Here is a 27,096-nt window from a genome sequence, read left to right on the forward strand (position 1 = left end):
CCATGCCTCACTCTCCCTATCCAGAATATCTTTTTTCTCCATTTTTTCCCTGGGGTTTGTTGCTGCTATGAGACTGTTGTTGATTCCTGGGATATATATAACTACACCCCAAACGCTTCTCTATTTTTAGAGTCCTCTACCAGAATCATCACATAGACTGACAAGATCTCTGGGCACAGGTGAGCCTTCCAAGTATTATTGTAATTTGACTGTGTATTTGTTGATCTTTGTAATTAGTTGCTTTTCCTTAAAAAAAAAGGGGGGAGGGGGCTCAAACTGTAATTTCCCTTAGTCATATCAATAAACTTTCGAAATTGCAACCTACCTTGCTCCCACCTCCCTAAATAAAACCACAGGGATTTGGGTTAAACTGGTAAACTGATTCATGTGGGACATGGCATGAGTTGGGACACATTACAAGTCCTGAAGAAAGTTCAGTGTTTTTGCCTAAGCTTGAGAAGCAGTACAAAAAATTCAACAGGTTTTTGTCTTTATGATTTGTTCTGTTACTTAATTCTTCTCTAAAAGAGTTAACCTTCATTCTGAATCACTGATGGTGTAGCAGTCCGCTCGTTCAGTGACATGCATCCAAATCCTCAGCCCCAGTTCACTTTCAAAACAACAGGAACAGAATGTACCTTCAGAACATTCCAAGAAAGTTCCTGGGAAAGTTGGCAATGTATGTGGGCTTGGTCAACTGCCAAAGAGAATTTAATTAAAAAAAAAAAAAACTAGAAGGGTTCACACTGAAAATGGAATCCAGGGTGATCAAATAACTATTTTATTTGTCAGTGAATTGTTAACTACTCCGGAAACTGACAAAATAATATTTCTGGGTATCTTTCCTGGTTTTCCTTTTGGTTCTGATTACTTCAAGACTGCAATTAGTTTTTCAAAGTCTTCTAGTTTGAAGTGATCCTTTTACAGGTGAAGAAACTGAGGAATTACAATTGAATAAATATCCTTCAGTTAAATAGAAAAAGAAGGAGGTCATCTTATTGGGAATCCAACCTTCTTCCAGACACATCTACTTCTTATCAGTGGTAGTCTGCTTTGGAAATCCCTCTAATAGAAAAGAAATGGCACACCAGTTTATGCAACAGACTTCCATATATGAGACTTGGCAGAATCAACCCCTGGTACTACCACAAACCAAAGATGGCCAATGATATGATTAAAAGAAGTTTAAAAATCACTTGAACCGTCACACTTCAGAGTGTTTTGCAGACACTTCTGTTGAGGAGATGAGAAATTGTACTCGAGTTTTAACAGCTGTACTGGAAACCATAAAACTCCCAATAAAATGATTAAAACAAACCTATTGAAAAATATTTTAATGTTTTTCAGTGGGTGAGTTTGTATCCAAATTGTTCGCAAAATGTACAAAAATGTCAATTTCTGAAAAATCAAGTGTAAGGATTAAATTTTCCATGACCCATTGTTACGGTCAAAAATTTTGGAAATTAATTTAGAAAATTAACTTACCTTCTTAAGTTGCATTTTAACAGGAGAATAGTTATTTCATTTAAGTATAAGTTTTAATAGTAAGTACAAAGTTAATGATTAACTCTGGATCTTGCCCATAATAAGAATGCAATAATTAATCTTGACATCATTACTGGGAGAGATATTATAAGTTCATCACACTGAAAGGCAGAAACATAACTAAATATGTCTTGTGTTCCTTCTGAATATATATATAAAGGAAGTTTTTATATTGGTTAAGAATTCAGTTTTTATATTTAGTTTAAATGCATATTTTTAAATATAACATAAAGTTGATCTCTCACTTTTAAATCCAAAATGCATTCCTCAGGAATCTGTGCCAAAAAAATTGGTATAATTCATGACATTTTATCTATAAATTTGTAATAGTAAATTAATCAATTAAAATGGGTAACAAAGGGTTATACTTCCACATTCAGTGTTATATATGTTTATGTTGCAAAAAAACATTAGGTAAGTAATTCATTGCTGTTTGTATAAATTGTTTTCAGCTTATTAAGGTAATTTTTTATTTTAGCAAACTCATATCTCTACTAAATTAAGAGAGAAAACTGTCCACTTATTTAACAAGTCCAATGTCCTTCAATGATTTTCAATTTAGTTGCATTTTGTTTTAAGCCAGTTATATTCACCCTATGTTACCACAATCTATAATGACATGTTCTGCATGTGCAGGAAACTGTGTTAATGTAATATGAACACAATTTTAGCTCACACCGTCATCGATTTTCTATAGCACTTTCAACACTGTAATCTTATTTCTGCTTACTTTTCTTTGCTCTTGGGTATGTTAAATTTTGGTCCAGGCAATTAGAGCTTCCTATCCCATAAAAAAAGTAAAATAAATAATTCTTCTACATTGAGGGCAAGGTCTCATAGAGGACCACAAGAGGGTTTATGATGTTGTTCTTGATGGAGATGACCAGTGTTAGTGGACAGAGGGATCCGTTAGATATCTAGAACCATCATATCTTTGTGGGAACCCCAGGATTCCCTGACTAGGGCCCCAGATGATGCTATGGCCTGGGAGTTACCAAAAAGGCCTACTCTCCAAAGGAGGCTGGCTCAACATTTGACGCCACTTGAGGAAGACTGGTCTTGAAATGAGTGCAGCCCAGAATGTTTTAGCTATGACCATGGAATGTGAGTTCAGACCTACAGGGATACAGAGGTTAGTTACACAGGCTCCTGTGCTAAATATAAATAGATATGGGGCCCAAATCATATCAGTGGGATCTACAGTTAACAGTATTTATATACTTTCCCCATATTTGGGAGATACTCTCTTCCCTGATCCAGCTTTCTAGTCCTATTTCCAACTCTGACAACATCTCCCCAGAAGATACATCTAGCCCACTTGTATGTTAGGTGTTGGGCTCAGGCAAAAATTAGTCAAGTCATGGGCCCCTTAGAAAATACCTAAAATAGACTCCCTAGCTTTTTCCAAAATGGAGACCGCAATTCTCATATGCTATATTTTTACCTTTAGGTTCCTGATTATTAAACAATTTTTTTTCATTATATCTTAATGCTTTTTAGCCACCAAGTTGCATTAGCTACCATGAGGCCAACCTGACAATCTGGGTAGACAGCCTCCCCAATGTGTCTTGAAACTCCACCTCTCCAGAGCCCTGCCCTACCAGGGGAAGATAAAAACAGGCTAGGCATATGGATCAAGCAGCCAATATCCATGTCCAGTAGATAAGCAGTTACAGAAGCCAGAACTTCACTTTTTGCACCCATAAATTATGTTGGTTCATACTGCCAGAGAGATAAAGAGTAGGGAAACTTCCAGTGGAGTGTAAGGGATATAGAACTCTGGTGGTAGGAATTGTACAATTCTTATCCCAGTGTTGTTGGTCATTATTAAATCAATTAAAAAAGAAAGAAAAGAAAAATTGGTTACCAGGAGCAATAGATTCTCTGAAAGACACTTAGTCCTAGCAATAACCCTGGTGGAGAAAAGAAGAAAAAACATGTATGATGACTTTAAAATATTTGTATTAATGATAGTGTAATGATTAAGAATATTGTAAGATAATAGGGGTGCAATTCCAAACAGTTCCCACCACCAGAGTTCCATATCCCTTTCTCTCCAGTGGAAGCTTCCCTATTCTTTATTCATCTGGGAGTAAGAACCAACATTATTTATGAGGTGTAGAAAGTGGAAAGTCTAGCTTCTGTAACTGTTTCTCTACTGGATATGGATAAGCTGATCCATACCCCCAGCTTGTCTTTATCTTTCCCTAGTGGGGTAGGGTTCTGGAGAGGTGAGACTTTGGGACACATTGGTGAGGTCATTTGCCATGGGAAGTCAGGATGGCATCATAGTAGTGTCTGAAATTTGGTGGCTGAAAGGCAGTAAGATTTAAAGCAGAACAAATTGTCTACTAATCCAGAAGAAGGAATATAGCAGATGAAATTAGGGGTGTTTGTGTGGAAATCTAGGAATCTATTTTATCTATAATCTATTTTAAATCTAGAATCTAGGAAGTCTATTTTAGATATGTTTCTTGGGGCCCATGACTTTAGTAATTTTTGCCTGAGCCTGATAGCTAACATGAAGGTGACTAAACTATTGTCTGAGAAGATAGTGACAGAGTTGAGAATAGGGCTAGAATCCTGTATTAGGGCAGAGAGCTCCCAGAGATAAGGAACATATATAAATATTAACTGTTAGCCCTGTCTACCTAAGTTAGGGTCCATATCTATTCATATTTAGCATAGGAGCCTGTGTGGCCTCAGTCACTGTCAGTCTGAGCTGAGTTCATGCTCACAGTCTGGAACATTCTACACTATACTCATTTTAGGACCATCTTCTTCTAGTGGCAGACTAGGTTGGCCAAGCCTTCCTTCACAGAGTGGGGCAGTACCTACCATGCTGCGCCATATTGAGGGGAAAATCCTAGAGAGGCACACAAGACGGCTTATGATGATCAATGATGGTGAAGTGAGAGACCTATTAGAGGACTAGACCCATTATATCTATGTGGAAATCCAAGGATTCTCTGACTAGAGCCCCAGGTGATGATCTGGTATTGACCAAAAAGGCCATCAGTAAGGTGTGCCAGTCATTTGTCCTTTCCAGTTTTTGTAGTTCTTTCTTTATCTGGATAATGAACTTAGACTTTCTCCCAGTTGTTAAATCATTGAGTGCTATTTGTTGTATCCAGATTGGTTTTGGGTTCATGGGATCTGGTCTCAAGTTAGGGAGAGAATAGAACTAGGGTTTAAGTGAGATCTAAGTTTGTAAGTTTTATTGCATTTTACTTGTTTTGATGATTATAATAGAGGTTGTCATAGGTGACAACTTTTATGAGCTCTTATACCTAGGTGATAACAGTGTAAGCATATAGAGTAAGTTAACGAGATAAAGTTCCCAAGCTTTCTACATGGATTTGTTCTCATGTTCAGTCAATGATGTCAGTGACTGACATAAAGGGATTCAGTCTGAAGGTTAAAATTGTGAAAATAATAGAATTGGAATAAAGATGTTGTGCAATTGAGAGAATTTGATTTTGACCTTATGGTGCCTTTATTAGTGAAGTTCAATTGAGGCCAGGAGGTCTCTCACCCAGTAGGACACACAATTTCCCTTGTGAGAGGACTCCAGTTTGAAGCCCTGGGCATCACATTGGAGTGTTTGAATGGGGAATCTCCAGGAGTGGTGGAGCAGTAATGCAGTGTCTCTCTTTCTTCTGTCTCCCACTATTTATCTTAAGGCAAGAGAAAGAGAAAAGAGCCTAATGAGAGCAGAGGAATGGTACAGGTGGAGCAACCAAATGGCAGTAAGATGGTTAATCATTCAATCTCACTTAACTATAAGGATTTTGCACTTTGTTTTAGACATTAGACTTAGTATTTTTGAAGATATTTGTCTATATTTAAAGTTATTTATTAATATATAGTTTCTATTTTTATTTCCTTTATTGAGAGAGCAGAGAGAAGTTGAAAGGCAATGAGGAATGAGAGAGAGAGAGAAAGAGAGAGAGAAAGAGAGAGAGAGAGCAAGAGTCCTGAAACAGTGCTTCTCCACTCATGAAGCTTCCCCTTGCAGGTGGGGATCAAGAACTTGATCTCAGGTCCTTGAACATAGTAATGAGTATGGTCAACTGATACACCACCATCTAGGCCCAAGAAAGTTACTTTCAATCCAACTTGATTCATTCATCATAGGTCTTCAGTATCATAAGATTTCAAGGAAATAGCTTTCTGCCTCTGTGAGTATGTAAGACTCACCAAACCTACACAGGTTTAGTGCTGTCATAGAATAAAAATGTCCCTTTTTATCTCATGCTCCCCAACACCTTCTCATTACTCTCTGATAACCACAATGTTTTTTTGAAGTTCAAATTATTTTTGCTGTGTTTGGCTACCTTGGTTGTGCTAGTTATTAATATTTCACAACAGAATAAAACAAAATTGATAACTGCCTTTCATTTTCTTTCTTATTTCCCTCAGCATAACTCCTCAAGTCCACCCACTTGTCTTTCAAGACAGTACTTCAACTTTTGAAAATAGCAGTATAGCATTCCTGGAATACTACTCAGCTGTAAAAAATGATAAAATATTTTATTTTTTCTCTATATTTTTTCTAGATACTTAAAGGGAGAAAGATTACTCCTTCAATGTGGAGAGAACAGAAAATAAGATTCATAATTTTCTTTTTAAAAAATTATTTTATTTTAATGAGATAGGTACAGAGAGAAAGACACAGAAACACCAGAGCACTGGTCAGCTCTGGCTTACGGTGATGCTGGGGATTAAACCTGGGAACTTGAAGCTGTGGTCATGAAAGTCCTTTACATAACCATTATGCTGTCTCCTCAGCCCAAGATTTATATTTTTCTATTTCAGGAGTTTTATTCATTAAAATGGCCTTGAACATGGCAGTCATACCTGGAGAAGTAGCCACATCCCTGGTCATTTTGGTTTTGATGCTGGTGTTCTTCAGAGTCCTGGGGAAAAATAGGGGAAAGCAGAGAGCTCCTCCTGGTCCATGGTCCTTTCCCATCATAGGGAACCTTCTTCAGCTTGGAGACCACCCTCACCTCACCTTCATGGAGATGAGGAAGAAATATGGAGACGTCTTTCTTATCAGGCTTGGCCTGTTACCCGTGGTGGTGGCGAATGGCATAGAGACGGTGAAACAAGTGTTGCTCAGGGATGGAGAGCTGTTTGCAGGCAGACCAAAAATGCATACCTTCTCCTTCGTGGCAGAAGGCAAGAGCTTCTCCTTTTCCCCCCATTTTGGAGAAAGCTGGAAGCTTCAGAAGAAGATTGCCTCAAATGCACTCAGGGCATTCTCCAAAGCAGAAGCCAAGGCCTCCACCTGCTCCTGCCTGCTGGAGGAGCATGTCACTGAGGAGGTGTCTGAACTGGTCCATCTTTTAGGCCGTCTGACAACAGAGAAAGGCAGCTTCGACCCTAGAAGTGCCATCACCTGCGCTGTGGCTAATGTCGTCTGTGCTCTCTGTTTTGGCAAGAGGTATGACCACAGTGACCAGGAGTTTCTTAAAATTGTGAGAACAAATGATGACCTGCTCAAGGCCTCCAGCATAGTGAATCCTGCCGACTTCATACCCTGTCTTCATTACCTACCCCTGCAGATCATAAATGGCCCCCGGCAATTTTATCATGCTCTCAATCAGTTTATTGCACAGCACGTTCAAAAACATATCACTACCTATGATAAGGTAAAACACAAGACTTTACTTTTATTGATTGATTAATGAATTAACTAATTTTGATATAGTAAAATATGCATTCTGTGAGTGAACTATCTTCTGCCTTTTCATTGTGCTCTCTCTCTCTCCGTGTGCGTGTGTGTGTGATTAATGGTAAATAAATTACAAAATTGTGAGATTACAGGGTATATTTCCATACCGTACTCACCAGCAAAGTTCTATGCCTTATGCCTCTCACTTCCCAGAGATAATAACTATAATTATCACAAGGCTTAGACACAGTTTGGTTTCTCCTGGTTAATCTTCTTTACTTTTTTAATTATTTATTTATTTATTTGTTTGTTTGTTTATTCTGTGTGTGTCTGTGCTTCAAGTTCATGAGTACCAGTTCTCTGGATTCCACGTCAGTGAAACCATCTGGTAGCTGTCTTTCGTCTCTTTATTTACTTGCTAAGTATAGTTACCTTAAGTTGTAGCCATTATGGCCCAAAGGACACATAGCGCCATCATTTTTATTGCAGAGTAGTATTCCATGGGCTATATACTCCACAATTTCTTATCTGGTAATCTTTATTTTTTTTTCTCTCTCTTTTTTTTTATTTATTTAAGAAAGGAGACATTAACAAAACCATAGAATGAGAGGGGTACAATTCCGCATAATTCCCATAACCCGATCTCCACATCCTACCCCCTCCCCTGATAGCCTTCCCATTCTCTATCTCTCTGGGGCTCTGAGGAAGTGGTGTTCCAGTACACCTTGATGGGGTCGTCTGTCCAGGGAAGTCTGGTCAGCATCTGGAACCTGGTGTCTGAAAAGAGAGTTAGCATACAAAGTCAAACAAATTGTTGAACAATCATGGACCTAAAAACTGTAATAGTGCAGATGAAGTGTTGGGGGTATTCCCTGCATGCTCTTGTGTACTTCTGCTTTCAGGTATATTTTTTTCCCCTAGTTTATGGACACGGGTGAACCTATGCTCTATCTCAGGGGACCTGGACTATATCTAGGTTTGGGGACTTTATTGGGGAGTGGAACACCTGGAATGGAATTAGAGAATACTATGAAAGGAAAGGTCTCACCTGAGTGATGAAGCTGAAGGGTTTTCATTCCACACGTGAAGTCTCTGGTCACAGTCTGAAGTGCAGCATGCTGGGGTGGCACTCGTTGATTAGGTTGCGATATGAGCATTTAGGCACAATAGCTTTCTGGCTATTGTGAATAATGCAGCTATAAACATATGGGTACAGGTGTCCTTTTGAATAAGTGCTTGTATGACCTTTGGATAAATGCCTAAAACTTAGAATGCTTTAGATTCATGCTAGGACTGAAGAGTAGTTTAGGGGAAATTTCATGAAAAATATCAGATGTCTATTTTTCCTCCTATTTTATAACTGAAATTGAGAGATCTCAGAGTCAAAAACATCTGCATTTTCTTTAAGAAAATGTTTTAAATCATCAAAAAGACTTTTTAAAAAAATTTATATTTATTTATTTTCCCTTTTGTTGCCCTTTTTATTGTTGTTGTAGTTATTGTTGGTGTTATTAATGTTGTCATTGTTAGATAGGACAGAGAGAAATGGGGAAGACAAAGAGGGTGAGAGAAAGTTAGATACCTGCAGACATGCTTCACCACCTATGAAGTGATTCCCCTGCAAGTGGGGAGCCGGGGACTCAAACCGGGATCCTTATGGAGGTTCTTGCACTTTGCGCTAAGTGGACTTAACCCGCTGGGCTACCACCCGACTCCCCATCAAAAAGACTTTTATAGGAAGCTTCCAATTGCCCTCACATCCTGCTGGAGTTTCTTTATGATATAGAATAAAATTCTGATACAGTAACACATGTAGATATGTTCTCCAGATGCTACATGTGCACTGTTCTTCTAAGATCTTTATAATGCTGTGGCCTCAGTTAATGGTCCACAGAAAATCACATTCACTTCTTGAAATAAGTTACTAGAATGAATCTTAGTTCTTGGAAGCCATTTTGCTAAGAAAAGAACATGTTGGGGGGGAATGTGAAAAGATTGATGATTGAGAAATGAAGTGAGATGAGGAATTTTGTTCCCTGCAATCTGTTTCAAGTTACCAACTAGTAACTCTGAGTAGACATAGTCAAAAAGAGTTGGTGGTGGGAATTGTGTGGAGTTGTACCTCTTTTATCCTTTGGTTTTGTCAGTGTTCCCTTTTTATAAATAAAGTAAAAAATAAAATAAAATATAAAAAAAGAATTGACAGTGTTTATGAATTTTCCTTCTCAATATTCAATTATCACAGTCCATTCTCTTTCACCAATGCTATTGGTGAAAACTATTTAGTCTTAGACAAAGAGAGATACCATATCACCAAAGCTTCCTTCAGTGAGTTGGAGGCCTGGTTTGAACCCGGATTTTGTGAATAACAAAACAGCACAGTATCCATATGAGCTATTTTGCCAGCCTTGTCTGTATTCTTCCATATTTATTGAATAAAGCTTTAGAGAGAAACTTTTTTAAGTGTGTCAACTTGGCTTTGCTCTTTTACAATATTATCATTAAACATTACCATTGGCAAGCAAACTTTATTACAAGGTTTAAAGTAGTCTAGTTAAATTCTTTATATTTCTTTTATTTGTATTTGTATTTATAAAATGGAAACAGTGACAAAGAATATAGGATAAGAGAGTACAACTCCAGAACTCCATATCCCATGCCCTTCCCTGATAGCTTCCCTGTTCTTTGTTTATGGGGGTATGACTCATCTTGTATGAGATTCACATGTGATGTGAAATGAAAGCGGGGTGAGTAATTTTGCTGTGGGTTGTCTCCTCAGAACCACATCCGAGATATTACTGATGCTCTGATTAATACATGCCACAAAAATGCTGCTACTAAAACATCCACCTTAAAAGATGATGAAGTCATAAGTACCGTGACCGACATTTTTGGAGCTGGTATGTTGAGAGCATTTGACAATATGTATGGTCAATAAGGCTCGGTTACAATATTTTATTGTTTATTACTTGTAGTTTAGTTACTACTCTCTTTCAGTATTGGCCATTTGTGTGTGTGTGTGTGTGTGTGTGTGTATGCGCGTACTGTCTGTATAGACACTTTGCTCCCTCATGAATAAAAAAGCAAAACCAACTTAATCAGATTCCCCAGTTGATGTGCATCAACATCGCTATTCACATAACGTCTGCCCTTTTTATTTTAAATGCTTTTTCATCCCCATAGTTACTCCTAATCTCTTCCTCACACCAATAACATCTGCCTTTTATTGTTTATTAACTTTTATTGTGATATAGATAGAAATGAAGAGGGGTAGAAAGAATGAAAGAAACCACATCACTAAAGCGTCCTTCAATGCAGTGGGATATGGACATAAATCTGGGTCAGATACAACTGCACATGCTCCAAAGGAACTATCACTGACACTCACCTTTATTTTTAATCTGTTTAAAGTATTGTTTTAGCACAAGAGATAAATGTCTTGTTTGAAAAATTCAAGTATTGCTTTATAGATTCTTGTAAAATTGATGTTATATGGTCATGTCACCACACATCCCTATCCTAAAACCAACTTTAACTGATGTCAATACCACTGCTATTCAAACTCAATAAAATGTTAAATATTTTCCAACATGAAATGCTGTTTGTAGGACTAAGTCATAGTTAGTAGATTTATTTTCTAATTTGCTACTTCTACTGGTTGCATGGCTCAGTCTAGCATGACCTTCCTTCCATGACAAGATGGATAACTGCCTTGTTTCAGTGCTCAGCTCGCACAGGCAGTGCTGATGTTGAGTTCTTGCTTTCTTTATGAATTATAACCTTGCGTTAAAAAGCCAAATTTCAGGGCTGGGTGGTGGCATACCTAGTTGAATACTAATGTTTCAATGCACATTATGCAATGGACCAGGGTTACAGCCACCAGTCCCCAGTTGCTGGGGGAAAGCTTTGCAAGAGGTGAAGCAGTGCTGCAGGTGTCTCTCTCTTCCCTTCTTTTCTACCCCTTCCCTCTCAATTTCTGACTGTCTCTATTAAGTAAACGAAGATGATAATAATTTTTTAAAAAGAATAACTTCTAAAAAAAGAGAGAGAGAGATAGAGAGAACCCATAGGGTTTTCACATAAATTGTCAAAATCCTTTTCCAAAAGACTATACTAATTTGCACTGTTACCATACTTTGATTCTTGAGTTTCATGATTGACTTCTGTTTTACCTACCAACTTCTCTAGTTTATGTGTGATCTCAGACTGCAGCAAGCAAACTCCTTTAATATAGCAGCAACGATACACTAAAACTGTTTTATTTTTTTATTATTTTTATTTTTTGGACAGAAACACAAATCAAAAGGGTAGGGAAGATAGAGAGGGAGAGATAAAGAGAGTCACCTACAGCCCTGATTCACCACTTGCAAAGCTTTCCTTCTGCAGGTGGGAACTGGGGGCTCAAACCTGGGTCCTTGTGTACTGTAACATGTGCGCTCAACCAGGTGCACCACCATCCAGTCCCACACTAAAAATGTTTTAAAGGTTCCATTTTAGGCAGCATATTCTTCAAATTTGTCTTATCCTTCCTTCTCTATAGCATATTGCTTGACAGTTGGGTTCATTTTTCCCCCTAGATTTTCTGCATGTGTGTTTTTAAGTTTTCTTTACAAACAGAAATCTTTGTTTTGATTCATATTTCTTTACTTAAAAATGTACTATTCCTCCCTCCCCGCATATACACACATATATGTGTTATTTTGATTATGTTTTAAGTGTGATGGACGCACTAGTTAATGACCATTAATATTTCTGACCAGACTATTTTTAGCATTGATCCTAAATATCAATACTAGAATTTGTAAGGATTTTTTAAATTTATTTTTATTGCTGTTGTAGTTATTGTTGTTGATGTCGTCATTGTTAGAACAGAGAGAAATGGAAAGAGGAGGGGAAGACAGAGGGGAGAGAAAGATAGACACCTGCAGACCTGCTTCACCCCCCTGTGAAGTTACTCCCCTGAAGGTGGGGAACCTGGGGCTCGAACCGGGATTCTTACACCAGTCCTTGCAATTTGTGCCACATGCGCTTAACCTGCTGTGCTAAAGCCAAACTCCCCCTAAGGATAGTGTGTGTGTGTGTGTGTGTGTGTGTGTGTGTGTGTGTGTGTGTGTGTGAATACCATGTCAGACTAAGGAGTGTTTTTGTGTGGGTGTGACTAACACAGCGAGCAGGCTTTATTTTCATCTTTATCTAATGAGGTAGCTACATATTTCAGAAATATGTAATGCTGCCAGGATTCCAATATAGTTGACAAATATAAAGTTATAGCAGATGCAGAAATGTGAAACATACAAAATAACATCGCCAGATGTGCACAGTATAGTTAGAATGGTCTGGCTAAAAGATGTGCAAAACAATCAGTATTTATCATCATGTATTGATGTATAAAGCATCTATTATCTCAACAAACACGTCTTATGGAATTTGCATTGCAAATGAAAGTAACTAAAACTAAGAAATTATCATCTTTCAGATGTACTTACTATCTCATAAGTGATGTATAGTATAATAAAGAAGAAAATAGTGAACCTAAGTCATATATCCCAGTGTTCCAAATTTTCACTCAGCTCTTTCATCATATCTACCATATATTTTTACATTTGACTTTTTATATTAATCATTCAGATCATTTGGTTTCACCTTTGGATATAACCAGACAATGTGCAAACTTAAGTGTTTCTTATTCAACATTCATTCATGTCTTGGGGCAGGGGTAGAGAGTATAATGGTTAAGCAAATAAACTCTCATGCCTGAGGCTTCAAAGTTCCAGGTTCAGTCCCCTCTGTGACCATAAGCTAAGGCTGATAAGAGTACTCTGATTAAAATAACAATAATAATAATAGTAATAATTATATATAATATATATATGTATATAGGTGTGGGTGTACGTGTGTGTCTTGTTCTTTTTCTCTTGTTTCAATGCCTAAAGTTAATATGTTCTGTACTAGAATTCATATTTCAACATATAGATGTTGTAGTCAGTAGAGTTTTTTGTAGAACTTTACTGAAGTATCTAAGCCTGGTAGAAATCATGTGTTCAGAGACTGGGAGAAGATACTGGCTCACTCGTAAAGATTGTCCTGTTTATAGCCAGAAGACGCAGTTATGGGTAGAGCACAGGTCTTGAGAGTGCGCATTACTGGATTTGATCCCTTCACTAACTTGGTCTCTTTTGTAAACCTGGTAAGATATTTAATTATTATCATGTTGAAAATTTCTCAAATTGCAGCCTCTACCTCTGATGGCAATGCAATTAAGTGGTCATATTTGGTATATTACATTATCACAAGAAACTAGTAATAAAATGCATCAGGAGCCAGGTGGTGGCACACCAGGTTAAACACACCCATTATAGTTCACAAGGACCAGAATTCAAGCCCCCTGGTCCCCACCTGCACAGAGACAGCATCACAGGTGGTGAAATAGGGCTGTAGGTGTCTCTTTGTCTCTCTCCCTTTATATCTCCCCATTCTCCCTATCCCTTTTTAAATTTCTCTCTGTCTCTAATAAGTAGTAATAAAAATAAAATAAAAAGCATCAACTTATTGCCTTATTGTTGCCACTAGGGTTCATAATATGAAGTAGAAAATGGGCCTAGTCCTACTTTCCTGCCTTCAACAATATGCTTTGCTGAGTAGCTCCCAATTTGGTGCCAGCCTTCACTGAGTAAGAATTTTTGAGTCCCATCCACTAACCACAAGTGCCTTAGTGAGTTTCTGAATAAATCCCAATTGTATTTTGTTGAGTTTTCAGGCAATTTTTGTTGTTGTTGTTGTTGTTAGTTTGTATTGCTCAGGGGAGTGAGTGAGACAGCTGTTACTTCATAGCCATACCTCCAGAAGTCCAAAAACAAAAATGTAAATGATTTTATTTATTTTACCTTATATCATCAGAGAAGTAACTTTACAATTAAAATGGTCTGGGAAAGGCCTTTCATGTGGCATTTCTGAATATAGTTGTTCAAGAACTGATCATATTCTCTCATATTTATATTTATCCTGGAAAAAATTATATTTTAGACTTCACTTCCATAATAAAAGTAACCTATTAATTATAATGATATTCTCAAAAATGGAGATATTCTGTTGAAAAAATATTTTTAAGCCATAAAATTTATATTGCAGATAAGTACTTGAAACATTTGGAGATAATTAGTCTTTAACTATCCATGCATCCAAACTTACATATAGCCTTTGGACCAGATAAGTTCAAAACAAACTCCAGGCAGTGTTTCATGTGAACTGAGTCACATTAAGCAAGACTCATAGGACCCTTGAAACATATATTTTTCTTTTCAATAGAAAGAGGAAAGTCATATTACCATCTAACATAACTCTATGTATTATGACTTAAAGGGAAAAGCTTCGGAGAGTAATGCGAGATAGGTTACATAGTAGAGCACAGACTTTACCCTATTTAAGGACCCAGGTTCAAACAGCTGCTACCACATAAGAGAATCACGCAACATGAGCAGTTTCTCAGTCAGTGGAATGGTGCTGTTGTGTCTTTCCTTTCTCTGTCTCTCTCATCTTCTCTATTTTCATCTGTATCTGAAAGAAAAAACATCAGCTGGGAATGGTGGAGTCATGCAGGCACAAAGCCTTGCTGAAGCTCTAGTGGCAACATTATAAAAAGATAGAGCGCATCTTGTCATGCAATTACTAGTAGATAGCTCTTAGACATTACTATTATACCGATAATGCTAGTTTTATATGAAATAGTTCAGTATTTTCATTTACTACATGATTAATACCATTTAAATTTTGTTTTTAGTTGTTTATTTATTTATGTATTTATCTTTCATGAGAGTACTGCTCAGTTCTGGTTCATGGTGATGTGGGAGACTGAACTTGGGATTTTGGACTCTCAGCCATGAGGGTATTTTTGGATAACTTTTATGCTATCTCCATTGCACTGTCTTAACCTTTTAAGCTGTGGTTACAAACACATAGCACTGAAAGTAGTACCATGACTATTCTAACTGTTCAATTAAGTAGTGTTATGGATATCCATATTATTGTGAAATAGATACCAAAGTTATTTCATTTTATTTATTTATTTTCTATATATATTTTCCTTTTTGTTGCCCTTATTGTTTTTTCATTGTTGTTGTAGTCATTTTTGTTGTTGTTGATGTCCTCGTTGTTAGGACAGAGAGAAATGGAGAGAGGAGGAGAAGACAGAGAGGAGGAAAGAAAGACAGACACCTGCAGACCTGCTTCACCATCTATGAAGCGACTCCCCTGCAGGTGGGGAACCAGGGGTTCAAACTGCAACCCTTATGCTGGTCCTTGTGCTTTGCGGAGTTATTTTATTTTTTTAAAGAAAACATTTTCCATTTCCATTATTTAATAGGAGAGAGAGCGAAAGGAGGAGGAGAGAGAGTGAGAGAAAGAGATCATTACTCTGCCTTATGCATAGTACCTCATGCTTGCAAGGTCAACACTTCATTCACTGTTAACACACACACACACACACACACACACACTTTTTAATACATTGCTTTCAGTTATTTTAGACATATACCCTAAAGTTAAATGCTGGAACATTGCTTTTTAAAATATCCACCTGTTTTCCACTGAAACTGCCACAATGTACTTCCCTACCAACAGCTTATGAGAGTTCTAATTTTTCCATCACCTAATCAACACTTACTTTCTGTTTCTTGAAAATGATTGTCATAATGGGTGAAAGATCATGGCTACATTTTGAAATGTATTTTAATTATCTTATTGTGATTTTACTAAAGTATAGCTATATTTATATCTCTGTCCTAACTCATAATATTCACGTATGAGTAAAAACCAAAGTTGTGATTATTAGTATTTTCCCATGACACTTTGTCTCTTGTTTCTTTTTCAGGATTTGAAACAGTATCAACATGTATATATTGGAGTTTTCTTTATTTGATATGTTATCCAGAAATTCAAGTCAAAATTCAAGAAGAAATTGGTAACATGCTTTCGAAAGAAAATTGCAATTTATAAAACAAGCATTTTTCTTACTAAACTTAAAAGCAAGTAAAAAATTTTTTTTTCTTCCAGATGGAAACATTGGACTGAAGTCACCTAGATTTGAAGACAGGAAACATTTACCCTACACAGAAGCTTTCATAAGTGAACTATTCAGACATGTCTCCTTTCTTCCTTTTACTATTCCACATTGGTAAATATGGGACTTTTCATTGAATTTGACATCAAATTTGAGGTGTTATTGGTGGGAAATCTTAAATATTTTAATACTTTAGGTGCTTTAAACTTTATAATATTTTAATTATCATTTTAAAAATTATTTGAAAACTTCTAATGAATTTCCCATGCCATAAAAGCACGATTTTTGGATATGTTCATAGCTAAGCCATGATGCTACTAACTTTCACAGCATACATACTAAGAAAGGAGAGCAAAGGTAGAAACATTACATGAGGTAAATTATCCAATAATAATATATGTTGGCTATGATATTTTCATAGAAATTCATTAACTTCTTATGAGCAGCCCTATTTGCCAAAGTGACTTCATATAAATAGCTTAGAATTTCTTTTGAGAAATCAACTCAGGAAATTAGTGTTACCACAAATAGACCGAAGAGTAGCTTCTTATATGTATTTGTGCAGTTTTTATTATTTTCATGAAAAATTGATCAGAGTTCCATTGACATATGCTATATATTTGTGGAGTTCTTAAAAATAAACAATGACACTTACGAGCAGTGAATTCAAATTTTATATGCTAGATTCCATTAGACAGGAAGATGTAGTTTTTTTTTAAATTTTTTATATGTATTTATTTATGTTCCCTTTTTGTTTTTAACAGTGTTGTGGTTATTGATGTCATTGTTGTTGGATAGGACAGAGAAAAATGGAGAGAGGAGAGGAAGACAGAGATAAGGAGAGAAAGACAGACACCTGCAGACCTGCTTCACTGCTTGTGAAGCAACTCCCCTGCAGGTGGGGTGCTGGAGGCTCGAACCGGGATCCTTATGCTGGTCCTTGCGCTTTGTGCCACGTGAGCTTAACCCACTGCACCACAGCCCGACTTCCCTTCTTTTTTTTAAGTAGAGTGGAATTGTAAGTGCTCAATCCACAGAGGGAACTGTATACATAAATGTACTGAGACAATGAATTGACTACATGTTGGAGGATATACTCCTATCTTGTTTTTCCTGTCCCAGTTTTTACTTTGATGGCAATCCATGAATAATGTTCATATGAATTGTCAACGTCTGTACCAACTTCAAGATGAATATAGATTGTGTAGTGATAAAAATATTAACTAATATTGATCACAGTCAGCTTACACTACCTGGTTTAGAACTAGACCAAGTATATTTCTTACCTGAATTAAATACACTTTTCTTCTCAGTCTCTGAAAAAAATGGAAGAACTTTAGTCTTTTTTGAAAGTTAAAAAAATAATAAAGACCTCATTCACTTCACCTCAGGACATTAATGTTTATAGATGAGGTGACAGTAATAAAATCTCAGCCTATATAGGATAGATAGGATGCTCATTACCTTTTCTTATAACTTAATATTTCTTTTGTGGACAACTCTGTATTAAAGAAGTATTAAAACAAGCTTCTGGGAATTTAACTCATGGAAATGCCTTGAGTATATTAAACGCTCAATATAGCCAGCAAATAAAATAATAAATTATTAATTTGACTATCAATGGAAGGTGATGCAATCAATAAAATAATGGAGAGTTATAAAGTCATATAATTATTGTAGTGAGAAAATAAATTAGCCTAATATTATATGAGTTGTAAGAAGTGGTTTAAGTACTTTTTAAACAAGTTACAGGATGTATTATTATAGTGATATTTTGCTATTTTGCTTCCCTAGTACTACAGCAGACACTACTCTGAATGGCTATTTCATCCCCAAGAAAACTTGCATCTTTATTAATATGTATCAAGTAAATCATGATGAGTAAGTTGCCAAAATATTTGTGTGCGGTAAAATTTGCATACTTGATTACTTTTACTAGTCAAGGGGAAATTTCTTTTATTCTCAAACAAGCTCTGTTCTTTCTGTTTAATCTTAGTGAAGTTGGTATGCAATTCAGTTTTCTCCCACTTCACTAATGAGGGGAAGGATATATTACTGCAGATTTATCCAGTGAAGATTCAGTTTAGTTTTACACATGGGATTATAAATTTGTGCTAAGGACTTCATGGTCCCACCCTCTGCTATTGCCAGATGATATTTGAATCGCAGTCAATCCTCTCTCCACTGTAATTTAAGGCACTGAAAAAGTGTTGGTCTGCTTCTAAATTCTGCTTCTAAGACCCCTTCTGTTGCATTGCTTGATGTTGTGGTCTATTTACATAATCATTGTTTTGTTCTGCATTGGTTTAATCCCCACTGGTTCATGCTCTTTTTCCTTCTCCCCACCCCCTATCCTATGTACACCCTCTTCTGACCTGACACTTCCGCCTCAGGAGATATTTATAGGACAGGATTGTGATTAGATAAAGCTAGCTTGCACTGCATTCCTCATCAATAAAGATTGAACTGTGTCCCAGCTCAGCCATGAGTCCCTGGTCATCTCTCTGCCGTCCGCAAAGGTAGCCTGAAATCTGGCTCCCCGAACTGGGACTGGCAAAAAGGGAGTTATTTATGTATTTCTGCTTCTTTGGTTTTCATCTACCCCAATTTCTTTTATTATTATTATTGTTATTATTATTTTTTTATTTATTGGGGAGAGACAGCCAGAAATTGAGAAAGGAGGGGAGATGGAAAGGGAGAGAGACAGATAAACACCTTTAGCCTTCCTGCACCACTCACAAGGTTTTCCCAATGCAAGGTGGGGACTGGGAGATTAACCAAGTACACTATGGCCTCCATTTCTCTAGCATTGCCTGGTACATAGTAGATACTTGGTCAAAATTTATGAATAAAATACCACTGCAGGCTCATCCTATCTATCTAGAAAGACTGAGATGAAGTTGCCTCACAGGCTGAAGGTGAGATTGCTGATGCTGATGATGAGAATGATAATTGCAGCTTATATCCCCAACCCCTCCATGTTCTGGGCATGTCTTCCCTGAGCCTACATTGTCCTAAGCAGTGGTGTTATCATGACCCCAACCTTGTAGATGAAAATATTTTTCTGTCAGGTTCAGCAAATTACCTAAGATCACCTAGACAGCTGATGGAAAAAAACAGGACTCGAGTTCAGTTGCCTGAACCCCCATCAGAGGGAGCAGGTGCTACAAGTGGTTAGAGCTCAATGCTTCTGGTAACCTGATAAGGACTGCCTTCTAAGAGTTGCTTTATGCAGTATGCCCTCCATTCCCACCCAAGATCTTATCTGTGCTATGTCCATCCTATTAGGGAGGGGAGCTGACTGATTGTTCCTGTCTCTAACACCATCACAGTCTCTCTAGCCAACAAAATGGCTCAGACTGCTCCAAGGACAATTTTTTTTTCTTAGAAAAATTGTCATTTCCCCCCACCTATAGAAACTAAGCATTTTAATGAGCTTTGTTGCATTTTCAAAGATTTGTTTATTTTCATGAAGGAATAGAAGATAGGGACACAAAGAGAGACCAGAACACTGCTCAGCCCTGGGTGTTGAGCCTTGAACCTCTAGGACCTCAGGCATACTAATCTGCTGCATTTCTCCCAGGACCATCATTTTTAAATCTAATGCTAAAAGGAGAAGTATGTCTTAATGGCATAATTTTCAGCTAATTCAACCTCAATTATACTCTAGTATCCCAAGAATTTATGATTATATTGAACATTGTGTAATGTTCAAACAAACTGAGTTAACACAGGTGGTAATGAAAATAAATTATATAGAGGCATTTTTTAAGTTAAATTAAGTTGTGCAATTTAAGACTTACTAATGTGGGGAAGTTTTTCATGTAATCCAAAGCATACGTCACAAACTCAAGCACTTAGTGAACAGTGGAAAAATACCAAGAGTGAGAGACTTAGCCTTGTCAGAAAGCAGTAGACAAAGATCATCTGCTGTATCAAATTCCACCAGCAAACTGGAGATACACAGCCAAATGCCCCAGTGTTTTTAGCTCTTTCGATTATTAGGCAGGATTTAGGAATGTGGATTTTTATGTGAAATCTACTGGATTTTAAATGCTAGCAACAATGAATTGCTATGATTTTGTTTGTATTGCTATCACTGAGGCTTCTTTACTCCAGGCTTAATTTTCAAAATAGAGTCACAGGCAGAGACAGAGAGACAGAAAGAGGTAGAGAAAGATACCCAGTTCTGTGGAGGCTGGGGTCAAACCTGAATCGTTCATATGACAAAGCAGGCACCTTTTTGGATGGCCTAGCTTGCTGGGGCCACTGAATTGTTTTCTCAAAGTTTAGGAGTTCAAAACAAAATTAGTTGGATGCTGAGTGTGACTTATAAGCTGATACATTTGTGACCTCTAGTGAAGAGAGAAAACTAATTTCCTCCTAGGAAGAGAGTGTCAGATACCCACAAAAGTGAACCAATTGTTTTGTTTAGGCTATTGGGTCACTGATGCAGGGTTTAGAATGTATTGAGCATGGCCATGGGAGAAAGCATAATAGTTATGTAAAGAGACTCCCTTGACTGAGGCTTTGAAGTGCTGGATTCAATCCCCTTGCTGGACTGTAAACCAGAGCTGAGCACTATATATAACAAACATTTCTAAGGGGAGTCGGGCGGTAGTGCAGCAGGTTAAGCGCACGTGGCGCGAAGCTCAGGGACTTGCATAAGGATCCAGGTTCCAGTCCCTAGCTCCCCACCTGCAGCGGAGTCACTTCATAGGCGATGAAGCAGATCTGCAGGTATATATCTTTCTTTCCCCCTCTCTGTCTTCCCCCCCTCCCCATTTCTCTCTGTCCTATCTAACAATGATGACAACAATAATAGCTACAACAATAATAAAACAAAAACAAAAACAAGGGCAACAAAAGGGAAAATAAATAAAATTAAAAAAACACTTCTAGAATACATTAGACAGATAGCTGGCACTAGCTGCCAATAGTTTCCTATAAGATTAGGTGAAGGGAGAAGAAAAGAGAGAAGCAAAAACTGAACAGCACTTTGGGTAGTGGGCAGGCACCCTTGTCAGTTAGAGGTGTTTTCAGAGACCTGGTTCCCCTAGCAGTGAAGCAGGAAATTTTCTCCTAAACATCTGTGAGCCTCAGTGTTGCCTCTCATCTCACCAAGAGTGAAGGAGAAGTGATATCGATTGCTTTTTATGCATGCCACAGTGTTGGAATAGCCTTGTGAGAATTTTGTGGGACACTTCATTTTAAATGATGAAAATGGAATAAACTTTCAGATATCTTCTTCACCAGTAAATGAGTAAAAAAAAATGTGTGAAAAATATAGCTGTATTGAACATGGTAACTATATTTTTAATATATTAAAGTAAGACAACATATGGATGTACTAATAGTTACCTATAACTATGTAGCTCCAAGATATTTAGAAGAACATATTATCTATGTAATATATAGATTATATTATGTATTTCATACACCATATATTATATAACAGCATTTACATGACTTTTAAAGGACATTTCAATTTTCTTATTATGTACAGAACAAAATTATTATGGATAAATTGACAGCAAGGGTGAAATAATTTGTTTTTAAAATTTTATCTGTTCGCATTTCATACAGAACTATTTGGGATAATCCCAGCGTATTCAGACCAGAGAGATTTTTGAATGAAAACAGAGAACTGAATAAGAATCTTGTGGAGAAAGTTCTGACATTTGGAATGGGAATCCGGAAGTGTCTCGGAGAAGAAGTTGCAAGGAATGAGATATTCATCTTTATCACCACCATTCTGCAACAGCTCACCCTCAAAAAGTGTCCCGGAGCTCAGCTAGACCTGACACCCAAGTTTGGATTAGCTATGAAACCAAAACCCTATCAACTCCTAGCAGAACCTCGCTTCCTGAGTACTTCATGATCTTAGAGTCTCAACTCACATTGAATGGAGTGTTTCTGTCCTAATTCAGAAAAAAAACTCAAATCCATCTAATAACCTATTTACAGATCATTCTTCTACAGTATATTTACTATCCAATGATAGGGTCTGTCTTATAAAGTGTATGACACATTCTGGGTTCTAATCAAAGAGATTTGGCCTCAAAAATGCTTTGAGGTTTTAATGAAGAGAGATATAATCCAGGCATTTCTTAGCTATTCCTCCTGTGGTAGACTACTGGGATTGCTATGTCACTATGAGTATGCAAGGAAGGGGGAATGAGTGAGTCACTGGTTGGTCCAGCAAAGGGGCTCTGTTTACTTTTCCTTTATGTGAGCTTCAAGTAGGTAACTATACTTTTATTTGTTTAAAATATGCAGTCTAGAATGAGAAAGGGCTCTGAGACTCATTGTAGTTCTTTTTAGTTGTCTGGGACATAAGACGTTAATAAATCCTTAAAAAAGAACCTAGACTCACATGAAACACCAGAGAGGATTTTGTGCTAGTGATGTCGAAGAAATAGTTGATTTACAGTAAAATTAAAGAACACAAGAAGGGGGATTTCCTCAGGATGCCTTCTTCTTCTCCTTCTCCGTCTCCGTCTCCTTCTCCTTCTCCTTCTCCTTCTCCTTCTCCTTCTCCTTCTCCTTCTTCTCCTTCTCCTCTCCTTCTTCTCTTTCTTTCGATAAGAAGTTAACTTTAGGGCAAACTGATATTGTCACCATATTACCAATTCATTCTGGTATTGACAAAGTGCATTGATTTGTAGAGATGCCTGAGCAAAATAACACAATCTGTGTGGCTTAAATAATCACTTCACTGTCTCACAGTCCTGGAGGCTGGAAGTCTATACTCTTGGCAGTGGGCTTGACTCCTCTTGAGGCCACTCTGCTGGGCTTGCAGATGAGCACCTGCTCACAGTGTCCTCATTTGACTTGTCTGTGTGCATGTTTCCCCTCTGCACCCCATACCCGGCCCCAGTCACCAGTCATTTAGATCCTAACATTTTAATTTTAACTTAATTGTCTCTTGAAAGAATTTATTTCCAAATACAGTCATATATTGAGTTATTGGGGTCAGGGCTTTTAACATAAAAAAATGTATGGAGATAAATTCTGTTCCAAGAAGAATGTTACAAGCAGAATGACTACAGAAATTAAAGTATGTGTTCGTGCACCACTGTGTTGATTTATCCATCAATTTTTGCTGTATTAAAAGGTTTGATTTTAAAATTAAAATTAAAAAGGTATATCTTTGTCAATAGGATAATGTAGGTGCTTCTTTATCTGAGTTTTTTTAATGAACAAAGGTACGTAGGGTATACAAAATGGACAGTAAATTACCTTATTTGAGATTGTAGCTTTAAGGTGAGTTAGGTGAGACACTAAGCTGGAAGTAAGAGACAAGTGTCCAGGACCTGGGAGATAGCACAATGGTTATGCAAAAACTGATTTTCATGCTGGCTCAATTTAATCCCAATTTGAAGACTCACCCAACTGTGTGGTTGAATGCATCTTTCAAGAATGAATTCACAGAAGTGAGATGGACCAGGCTTCATAATTCTCATTTTTAAATGAACCTGAATAAAATTATTTCTAAATATTTCATATAAAATTCATTTATCAAATGTAACTTTATCTTCTCAAGTCTTCATAGTGATATTTTTAAAATATTTTTTTATTTGATAGAGACAGAAATAAACTGAGAGGGGAAAGTAAGAGAGGCAGTTTTCTAGAAGCTCCCCCCGCAAGTGGGGACTGGGGGGTTGAACCAAGATCCTTGCACTCTGTAGAATGTGCACCTAGCCATGAGAGCCACCACTTGCCCCTTCATAGTGATACTTGGTCTAGAAGATACTAATCAAAAGTGCACTGTGGTCCTGGGAGGTGGTGCAGTGGTAAAGCACTGGATTCTCAAGCATGAGGTCTCAAGTTCAATCCCTGGCAGCATATGTACCAGAAGTGATGTCTGGTTCTTTCTCTCTCCTCCCATCTTTCTCATTAATAAATAAATAAATTAAAAAAAAATTAAAAGTACACTTATGTGCAAGGATCAGCATAAAGATTACGCTTTGAGCCCTTGGCTCCCCACCTACAAGGATTCACTTCTCTCGGGTGGTGAAACAGATCTGCAGGTGTCTATCTTTCTCTCTCCCACTGTGTTTTCCCCTCCTCTCTCAATTTCTCTCTGTCCTATGCAACAACAGCAACAATAACAATAACAAAAAGACAACAGAATGGGAAAAATGGCCTCCAGGAACAGTAAATTCATAGTGCAGGTACTGAGCCCCAGCAGTAACCCTGGAAACAAACAAACAAAAAAAAGAAGCATACTTATTTGATGCTCTTGATTACATACTATATTGTTGCCCCAGGTCATGGCTTCATTCATTAGGTTTTTTAAAATATATATTTTATTTTAATTAGCAAGATAGATTCAAAGTGAAGTAGAGAAAAGGAGAGAGAGGGAGAGGGAGGGAGAGAGAAAGATATACCAGAGAACTGTTCAGATCTGGGTTATGATGGTCTTGGGAATTGAACCAGGGACCTAAGAGCCACAGAAATCCATCTGTCATATTAATACAGGTTATTTTTATTCTTTGCAGAAACAACAAATCCAATAGGGACAAATCCAAATACTTCCTATTGTGCTTCTAGTGTTCAGTACTAGTGTTAAACACACAATGGGCAATTAACTAACACACAGTTGTTCAGTGAATGTGGGAATGCATTAATGATTAGATGAGAGGAGGTAGTGGAAGAGTAAGGCAAGCTTTAGGAGGAAAGGAAGTGCTTGAGACTATTTTTATAAATAGAGTATCTGACATCTATGCTCATTACCCTTGGCCTTGATGCCAACTTCTTTTCAGTCTGAAAATTTCATTTCTTTAAACTACAAAATTCAGTTTCAGTGTTCTCAGACTCATTTAACCTGTAAAGTCCAGAGCCACCATGTAAACATTTATTTATTTTTTTTCCTTTTTTTGAAACTAACATTATATATAGCACTAGTTTCTCCATCTGAATATTAGCCCCCTATGTTTCTCCCACATCCAAGTGTGTTCTAGATATGCAGGAAATTTTTCTTTTTAAAATTTTTTTATTATCTTTATTAAGTAGATAGATACAGTCAGAAATAGAGAGGGAATGGGGTGACAGATAGGGAAAGAGACAGAGAGACACCTGCAACAGTGCTTCACCACTCCCAAAGCTTGAACCTGGGTCCTTGTGCATTGTAGCATGTGCACTCAACCAAGTGTGCCACCACCAGGCCTGAGATTTTTCTTTTTTGAAACATATTTTATTTGTTTACTTTAGTGAGAGGTATATAGAACGAAAGGTAGACGAAGATCAGAGTACTGCTCAGCCCTGGCTGATGGTAGGGCAGAGGATTGAACCTGGGACCTCAAAGCCTCAGGAAGGTAGCCTTTTTGCATAACCATTATGCTGTCTCTCAGTTGATACTAAGCTCTTTAAGAGCAATAGCTCTAAGGCATTCCTCAAAGTCACTGTGTTTCTCCTTCTCTGACCTTTTTCCTCTTAGTATTCAAGTGTGTTGGCAGCTGACCAAAATCACTGACTTGTACAAAAACACTTGTTATCTGATGTCATCTGTCACTGTCCTGAAGAGAAGGGGTCACTACTCTCTCCCAGGGAAGTTTACATTCCAAACATGGACTTACATAAGTTTTTATGACATAAGTTAAGAGTTAGAGGTGATTCTGAAGAAAGATTACTTGAATGTTTGGGAATATTGGAAGGTTGCATAAAAACATTAAAAAAAAAAAAAAAAAGGACAAAACAGGCTTTTCCTTGTTTCACTTCCCATACCAGTCCCCAGTATGCTTGTTTCCAAGGGACAGGTACCACTGCCCTACCCCTGACCACTCAAAACCTGCATTCTAGAGGGTATTGTATAGGTTAATAATTTTTTTTATAGATTGATTGAGCTTTTCAGACTTAAAAGGTGTCAACAACCAGGAAAGAATTAAAATGAACAAAACAGAGATGCCACAAAACTAGCTCTAATTGGGTTAATTTAATTTAATTTTACTTTATTTTATTTTTTTACCAGAGCAGTGCAAAACTCTGGCTTGTGGTAGTGCAGGAGATTGATCCTAGGATATTTGGTGCCTTCAGCATAAAAGTCATTTTGCATAACCATTAAACTCTCTCCTGAGACCTTCCGTTTTTCTTTTGTTTCAGCTTCTGAGTAGCCTGAGGCTAATAAAACAGAAAAAAAAAGTTATATTTTTCTTTTTTACCTCAGCCTTAGAAAGACTTTTGTCTGTTTTTTTGTTTATTTTCAACCAGTGTATACTTCTATGACTTTTGTCCTATTGCAAAAGATGATTTTTTTTTTTTTTTTGTACAGTGCTAGAGAAGAATAATGCCTAATGCAGGGAGACACACTTGCCTTATACTTAATCTTGGGGAAGTACTGAGAAGTTTTCAAATCTTGGAAAAGCAGAACTTTGCCTTCTGTGAAGATACTGGGCTGTCTGGATTATAGAGTCATTCAACACAACTCAGATGAAATCATTCCCACTCAGACTGTTAATAGCTATGCACTTCATCGAGCCTTTGTGAGCCATGGAATTATATTTTGTGAAAAATGCTTTACAAAATTTAAATTGCTATGGGCAATGAAGTGCTTTACAAGATGGTATCAATTTAGTTGATAAAATTCATACTCAGTGGATTTCAGAAAATTGGGAAATGGAGCCAAGTATGTGAAGACTGTTCTTTGGAGCAGCAATTGTAATAACATTTGGTTGTGAAATAAGAATCAAAGATATTGTCTTCCCATGACTGTTAAACTAAAGAGACATGAACCCAATTACCATTTTTATTTTCAGTTAAATATTTTATAAAACATTGCCTCCACTTAAAGGAAATAAACTCACTTCTTAATTTT

The 27,096-nt window shown here is 37.1% G+C and overlaps 1 protein-coding gene across 1 annotated transcript; it reads left to right on the plus strand.

Annotated features, from left to right (window-relative positions):
* Positions 1–27,096, plus strand: LOC103118526 (cytochrome P450 1A4-like). Its single transcript, XM_007528751.3, has 7 exons — positions 1–179; positions 6,364–7,202; positions 10,005–10,125; positions 16,092–16,181; positions 16,274–16,394; positions 18,075–18,161; positions 21,867–27,096. The coding sequence occupies exons 2-7, from the start codon at positions 6,381–6,383 to the stop codon at positions 22,159–22,161; spliced, it is 1,536 nt and encodes a 511-aa protein (XP_007528813.1). The 5' UTR covers positions 1–179; positions 6,364–6,380; the 3' UTR covers positions 22,162–27,096.

The sequence above is a fragment of the Erinaceus europaeus genome, chromosome 10 (assembly GCF_950295315.1).
Source record: "Erinaceus europaeus chromosome 10, mEriEur2.1, whole genome shotgun sequence".
NCBI lineage: Eukaryota > Metazoa > Chordata > Mammalia > Eulipotyphla > Erinaceidae > Erinaceus > Erinaceus europaeus.